Genomic DNA, 7,889 nt, shown 5'->3' with positions numbered 1-7,889 from the left:
GGGGGGGGGGGGAGGGGAAGAGCACTCAAATCTTTAAGGCGAAGCAGTTTGATCAGTTAAATTAACTATTGACAAAAAAACAGGTAAAGTACCCAAATAGAACAACACCTAACAACCAGTTACCTCAAATTCTCAATGAAGGATAAAGAACAACCAAAACCAAAATCAAGAAAATTGGATATGAATTCCAACTCCAAATAAAAGAAGATTTAAATTCCGGGAAAACAAACGTTCAGAACGGAAACCCAAAACACATGGGAGGGATAAGAAAAAGAAATTAGTTATCTGTGCACCAGAGTTAAGCCTGGCAGCTTGCATCGCAGTGAGTTGCTTTGCGGAGTGAAACCTAGAAGCCCAGAAATCGGAGTCCATGGCGTTTGCTTTTAGGGAGAACCGTGCGGCCTTGATGGTTAATCTTCTCCGGCGACGTGAAGAGCCTCAAACTCTCAGTACCAGTGTCTCCCCTTGTGCCCTTGTTGCTCTTATGGCTAATGCTCTCTCTCTCTCTCTTCAGAGTCCCAGGGAGTCTTTCCCTGAGCTTTCCAGACCAAAAAAAAAGTAGATACGGTTTTAGTGACACGTGGAGGAGAGGGTATTAGTGAACAGTGCTAATTGTGATGGCACACCGCATGGGAAGTCTTTGGAAGTCTTTCGGTGAGAGAGAGAGACGAAGAGAGAGAATTATTAAAAATGTTAAAAAAAGATTTGAGTGTCAGAGCCACATCACTCACATTCACACGATTACTTTTATACTTTTCACTAGTCCATCATTTCCATGCAATAAGAAAGGGTACACAGACTTTTTCTTTTTAAAAATTTTAATTTATTATTATTGATTATTTTTTATTATTTTATTCAAAAGCCTACGTGGGGCACCCTGAGCTGCACGAACTTGAATATCATGTGTCTAACTTTCGAAAGGGAAAGTAATATATTGGTTTGACCGGAAGATTTAAGGTTGTGTTTGGTATGATTTCTTAGTTAAGTATTTTTCGATTGTTAAAGAATAATGCATTGAATTATGTAGACTGTTGGATGAATTGGACATGGCTTTTAGTAGATTAATGCACCATTTGATAATGTTTTTCCTATTTTTGTGTCTAGAAATAGCAAAAATGTCTTTTCACGTTTAAAGAAATAAAAATGAATTTTTTGGTGTTTGGTAAACTTGTTTTTCGAAATATTTTTTTATAGACATAATGCTACTAAAAAACCTAATAGTATCATCAAGTGCCCCAAAGGGAGAGAGTGTTCGATTACCTCTTTTATGTTTAAATAGTTGAGAGATTTATCAGGCATAGCAGTCCTTTTTTTTTCTTCTCTCAAATTTGTTTATAGAAATATAGAAACAAATAGGATTTGTTTCATCAAAGTAATTTCTAAAATTATAAAAAAACATAAATTTTGATTTATGTTTCTAGAAACAAGTGAAACAAAACAACATTATCAAAAGCTTTTTAGGCTATTTCTCTGTTTCTGGGAATAAGAAAACTTAGAAATAGCAGAAACGGAACGTTATCGAACGATGACTAAGTCGCTTTTGCTATGTATTATTAGAATTCAATCTAGGTTGATAATGCATTCAAAAAAATATAGCAAAAATAAGCTTACTCTTCTATCCATGATATCGACATTTGGACGGGTATTTATTTAATAGGAGAGGGTCTGATTGGGCATGCTGCTAGTTGTTCTTGTAGGTTGTATATAGAAAAATAAAAGGGTCTTTTTCCAAATAGATGAAAGAGGGGATAACACATGTTGGCTACTTGGCATATGCCCAAACTTTTCCCTTATTTGATATATACTAGTCAATTCCTCTTCTTAACCTCAAACATTTTATGGGTCGTGAACATCACACAACTCTAAATCATGGTCAAAGAGTGTGAACTATTTAACATATTTTAAAAGTGTTTGAAATGGTATAATGACATATTTCTTCGAATGCATTAATGAACTAGGAGTGGATAACAAACACAACATTAGGTTGTGCTCATGTTGTGTTTGAAATGTATTATTGACACATCCTAGGTTAATAATGCATTCTAAAAAATCATACTGAACATAATTTTAATTTAAAAAAAACCCACTGTATAATTTCAATCTTTTTAAATTATATTTGTATAGTTTATTTTTCTTAACCACGAATTAAAGTTAGATCTTTAAGGAGTGGAATGCTCCGAACTCTCAAAATGTTGAGAATGAAAAGATGAGATGTCAAATATCCATTAAATAAATAATAGATTGTTGAGGGTGATGGGTAAAATATTTAAGATTGCTTGAAATGAATTAATGACTCAAAATGCATACAAAAACGTAGCCTAAATTTTAATTATTTTTAAATCTATTCTCTTATTATAACACAAATATAATCTAAGAAGGTATAGTGCAGTTGGTGAACAATGAATTTGGTATGAGCTGTAAACTCGAACGTCCTAAGTTCAACTCCCATTAGGTACACCTTGGGCCATCCATACAGGGTGTGATCTGTTCATGCGATTACCGTTGATAGCAAAAAAAAAAAGCAAATCTATTCGAAAAATATATCCCAAACATAGCCTTATAAATAGAGCACGTGGAAATGAAGCCGTGGAGGCATTAATACAAAACTGAAAAAGTAGTGGGACAAAGTTGGCTTTTATTAAGGCCTTAATTATAGAAATAATATAATGTTTCAATATATTATTAATGGTTATTATTATGTCTATTACGATGGGCCCGGGGCAGCGGCACATGGAGAAAGGTTAAGGTGTGACGTGTGTTTCAGAACATGGGAATTGTTGCCGTCCACCCACCCCCCAGTGGACACGTGAGCAGTAACTCTGTGGGACCGAGTCGACCGACCTATTTGTCCACTTCACTTGCATCTCATATGAATAAAATGTTCCTCCACCCAACGATAAAGGGTTCACCCAAAAATTTAAAGTAGCCATCATCGCCCCTTCTATATGTTGAAGGTGGAAAATGTCCTTCATTGTATCTTAAACACAGAAATTTATTAATTATGATATAATATATGTTTAATATATCATATAAAGTTCACATATTTCTTTGGTATTTTTGAACGAATATAAAAAAAAAAAAATGTTTTATTAGGTCGTAGATACATATATAATATGTATAATTTAATTTCTAGTTAAGGTCAAAACTGTAAAAATGGTGAATGATGGATGGCATAAGTTGATGCCTTTATTATTTATTTATTTATTTATTTAAATAAGAAGCCTTTCAAGTTTAAATAAGTAAAGATTTTTTTCTTTTTAAATTATTAAAATACATAATTTAAAAAGTGACTAAAATATACAAAACAAAAATGATTATTACCAAACTATACAAAAGAGTGCCAAAATATGGTGTTCAATATTTGAACATAATTTTGGAACAATTTAACCCTTCATTCTTGGTGGAAGAGAGTTTAGTTTGCTTTAAATTCTTCTATGACTTTCGGCCATGTCGATTAGACATGAGTCATCAAAGTTGATTTTTTTTGTTGGAAGTATTTTCATAATGATTAGGTTTTGTTTCAATTTTATTTGGCTAGTTCTAATCGATATAATTGGTTCAAGTTGGATTTTGACATCCCTAGTTGTTTTATATCCTCGTTAATATATGCATTTGATGGAACAGACTAGAAATTTTTAAAAGCAATGAAGTGGACAAAGAGGTGGAAGCATTGCTTTTGACTTAATTATAGCATGGTTGAAAACAATAATATTTAGATAGTAGTTAATAGGTTGGGAAAGATTTTTATGTTTTCATACTTTTCTAGAAAATCCAAGACAGTTGTGTGTATCAAAACAGTATCCTTAATGAGAATGCATATCAAACAGAGCCTAAGGTTGTGTTTGCTATACTTTGTTGGAATGCGTTCTTGGTTGATAATGCATAAGAAATCATAGAGCCCTACTCTTCCACCTATAATATAAAACATCTTCACCCACTATTTATTCAACATCTATTTTGTTATTTCATCTTCTCAACCTTGACGTTATGAGTTCTAGATATTTCATCCTTTTATGGCTAAAAATATGACCCAATGTCTGTCAAGCGGCCCTGAAATGCGAGGGCTCCCGAATTGTCTAGCAAGACCGACCATAATCCAACTAACTTGAGGTGGGCACCCAAGGCAGGAGCCGACTGACCAAACGACATTAAGAAAGTTTTAGGAGTCGAACGGCTAGGTCAGTACCAAAGGAAGCTCCACGTGCAAGGGGTTCATGCAACTACACGACATCCCAGGAAGTTCAGTTCATCGGGTAACTAACTATCTACCGCTCAGAACGAGCAACCAAGCAACCACATCACCTACCTTCCACTGATTGGCCCAAGAACTCGACAGCACCATCCCCAAAAAGGGAGTTGATTGAGCCTAGCTTGCGCACCATAAAATGCAGAGTGAATCCAAGCAGGACACCCATTGAAATATTGAATCTTCCCTTAGGGGAAAGGAATCTCGCCATGTTTTTAGAGATCTAGCCAATACGAGAAACTCCCATAATAGAAACAATCTCCATGTTCACTTTTCTACTACAACTCTTATTATATCTAGACTCCTACTTACGACACTATCAAATCGGGACTCTCCAAGGTCAACCGCCATCTCCAATTATAAAAACCCAAGTAAATCCCCTTTTCAGAGGACCGATATTTTTTCATTCTCACTGGAACTATCTGCTTGCATGGGAGTCTAACTTAGGCTTCGAAGAATCCTCCACCAGATCAGCCCAACGCTCACTCTCTTGTGTATATCCCTCTTTGCAGAACTCAAAAGAAGTTTAGGGCGATTTATAACTGCAACACATCCCTTTAAGGTCTTAATTATAAATGATGATTATAGAGAATGAACTATACAACTATTATTGAATAAGTGTGAATCGTATAATAGGGTTTTTGAAATTAAGGGTTGTATTTGATATGATTTTTCGAAATACAATATTGACCTTAGAATGAATTCCATAAATGCATACCTAACAAATGCAGCGTCTAATTATAAACTCCCATAGTGACAGTGAGAGGGAGATATAGGAGCTCCTGTGTCTGCGGCTTTTTAAAAAAGTAAGAAGAAAAAGAAGCTCTCGTGCATGGCTCTCTCACCTTCCCAGTCTCCAAAAAATCCTAATGGAGTAATGGACCAACGTATTCCCTCGTTTTCTCCCAAACAAAATGACAAAGTTCTAAACTTTTTCCCCACTTTTGAACATGCCATGCCACCATGGTAATGAATTCTGAACCTGACCTTCCAAGTTGCCAAACAACAAATAATAGGGGGAAATTACAAAATGGGCCCAACCCCTCTCTCTCTCTCTCTTTCTCTCTCTCTCATGTGCCAAATAAGTGGAAGACATTTGCTACAGCAATTGGTGGTACTCTTGCTTCATTGGGTTTATGCAGGAGAATTTAATAGTTAAGAGATTCTTCCTTTTTTGTTTTTTTTTTTTGGATAAATATAAAAACGTTTAAATAATATTAGATAAGTTCATGTTCTGAGGAGTACATGTAATTATAGATCGAGTGGGTAGACAGAGTTGGGCGATTCCTCCTTTTGTTTGAAGGATTTCGAACTCTTTTGTCTACTTACCATCTGATGCTTGACTTATAAATCTTGGGTTTTGATTTTGAATAGTTTTTGGGTCTAGATCGTATTCAAGAACGAGAAAATAGATAAGAATTAGATTATGGAATGCATTCTAGACTCAAAATATATTCCGAAATTGTTACTTAACATAACCTAATTTAGCAAGGCTCCGTTGTGTGACTGGCTTCTTATTTGATGAGAGCGAATATAATCTCCTTCAAGATACAAATAAAACTTTAGAAAAGACATAAGGATGACATTGGTATTCCTTATTTTCAATCAAGTACATTACTCACATTCTCCATTTTAGATGTGCATATCCTATGGAGTACTCAAATTTGTAACTTCTATAATTATTTTCTAGCATATATCAAAACAACTCACTATATATAAAAATACATGATAATTTCTGACTGACCAAAGGCTTATTACTCATAGTAAGGAAAAGGGGGAGGGGGAGGGGGGGAAGGGAGGGGGGTGGGGGTGGGATGAAGGAACAAGAAAAAGGAAGCCATAAAATTAGTGCAATAAATAGTGTATATAGATCGGACCAGGAGCTTTCCATTCCCCTCATTGCAGGCTTTCACTGAAGTGGCAACCTTATGATCATGATCTTAGTCATGGAGAGTTCTCAAAATTCACTGAAAGATGCTTAGAGAAGTTCCTCATCTCACATTAATGGGGGTAACCTAAACAATAGGTCTGGTTGGAAATAAGAACATAAGAGTTTGCTTGAGAAACTCAGACAAAGAGCAGACATGGTAAGATAAGAGAAGAGAATAGAGAAGCAAGAGGGGGTTAGTGTGTTTTGTTGTGAGGGAAGAGTCACATATACATATATTTATAAGCATAAAGGAATGGAGAGTAGAGGGAAGAGTGGAATGATGAGAAGAGAAATTGGTGGGACTTGTGGCAGTTAGTAGATGTAGAGTGGTGACAAGTGCAGTGTATAGGCAGTGACCCAATCTAAAATTCCCGCATGCATGCTTCTCTTTTAATTTTTTTTGTCTTCAGTTTAGAGTCTCTACATGTTGTTCCACAAGAAAGAAAGGGAGAGAGAGGGAAAGGGAAGAGAATGATAGCGAAAGCTTCTCTCAGATTTTCATGGAAAGAAAATATGGTTCCTTAGAGCTGGACTCTTCTTTGAAGTACTCTCTATTCCAAAGGGTAGTGATCTTGAATTAATGGTTGAATTCTTCCACCAAGAGGAATGATTAATTATTAGTTGGTTTTTCTGTCAAATTTGTTACCTGTTCCATAAGATGGGACTTAAACCATCCAAAATGGGTTATGTCCACGATTGAGCAATCACTAGAGTTTTCGCTATTTTGATGAAGAAATTAGAAAACTCTAACCCCTCATCTCTCCTTATAAGATAACTTCTCATGCATTACATAGAGAAATCCTAATCCCCGAAGTACAAAATTATGTCTAAAGATTAACTGAGGTTAGTATTGGATTAAACTAAGATTAGGCTTTACCAATAACAACTATAAAGTTATAGTCTCACATCGATTTGTTCAGTTCTTTGGTACCTTCAAATACTTGAGGAACTCTCTCCACCTAATGCCTTAGGATCTTCAGTTGGACCTTGTTAATACTTTCTTTTCCGTATGATCGGCTACCTTCGTTCGTAACCATGACATTCTAAGTCCACATTAATAATTATAAGTTTGATAAGTTAGAGGAATTTAATTTTTCACATGAAGATAATAAAGGGTTGGACTAAGTTTCTCTAAGGCAATGATGAACGAAAATTTGTTCACCACATGCCATTAGAGCCACTAGATGGGGAACAGGGGAACAAGGAATCTTCAACCCTAGGATCACACAGGAAAACTCATCACACGGTCCAAGGAAACTTCTTCCTAAAAGCTTTGATGATTGAGTAAACAATTTGACTTGGCAAATGTAGGGTTTGCTTGATTGTACCATTGAAAATGCACCAATAAAAACCCCTACATGGAGGGCCCTATTGTCGATATAAGACTTAAAAACCTAGACTCCTGACAAATGGCTAACAAATTAAGAGGGTGCTTCCCATCCATTGGTTGGTTTTAACCTAAGGAACTCCCACGCGTCCAAGAAAAATATTCTCAATTTATGATAAGATGAATTTTTCATGGCTAGTTGTCACGTGACTATACTATATGTAAATGTAATATGCTAGTTTGAGGATGAGGATCCAAAGATCAAATTTCAGGACCAACGAGAAAAATGAAATAAAAAATTTTTGGACATTGCTGGAACTCCAACTTAAAATTCTACGAAAACACACTTGTAGTAATAATAATAATAATAATAATAATAATAATAA

General features: G+C 35.2%; 1 protein-coding gene across 2 annotated transcripts in view; it reads right to left on the bottom strand.

The window, feature by feature from the left end:
- The window catches only part of LOC122080131 (protein DEHYDRATION-INDUCED 19 homolog 5-like), a 6,006-nt gene extending 5,445 nt beyond the window's left edge, over nucleotides 1-561 (bottom strand). Inside the window, exon 1 of one of the 2 annotated variants that reach the window (XM_042647026.1) lies at nucleotides 294-561. In XM_042647026.1, coding sequence (XP_042502960.1) covers nucleotides 294-372 — 79 coding nt within the window. In that variant the 5' untranslated portion in view covers nucleotides 373-561. The remainder of the gene's footprint in view (nucleotides 1-293) is intronic. The other variant, XM_042647027.1, reaches the window with a different exon arrangement.
- Between the last annotated feature and the right edge of the window lie 7,328 nt (nucleotides 562-7,889).

Source organism: Macadamia integrifolia, chromosome 5 (assembly GCF_013358625.1).
Source record: "Macadamia integrifolia cultivar HAES 741 chromosome 5, SCU_Mint_v3, whole genome shotgun sequence".
In the NCBI taxonomy this organism is placed as follows: domain Eukaryota; kingdom Viridiplantae; phylum Streptophyta; class Magnoliopsida; order Proteales; family Proteaceae; genus Macadamia; species Macadamia integrifolia.
The sequence above is the reverse complement of the archived record's forward strand: the minus strand, read 5'-3'. Positions and strand labels throughout refer to the sequence as shown.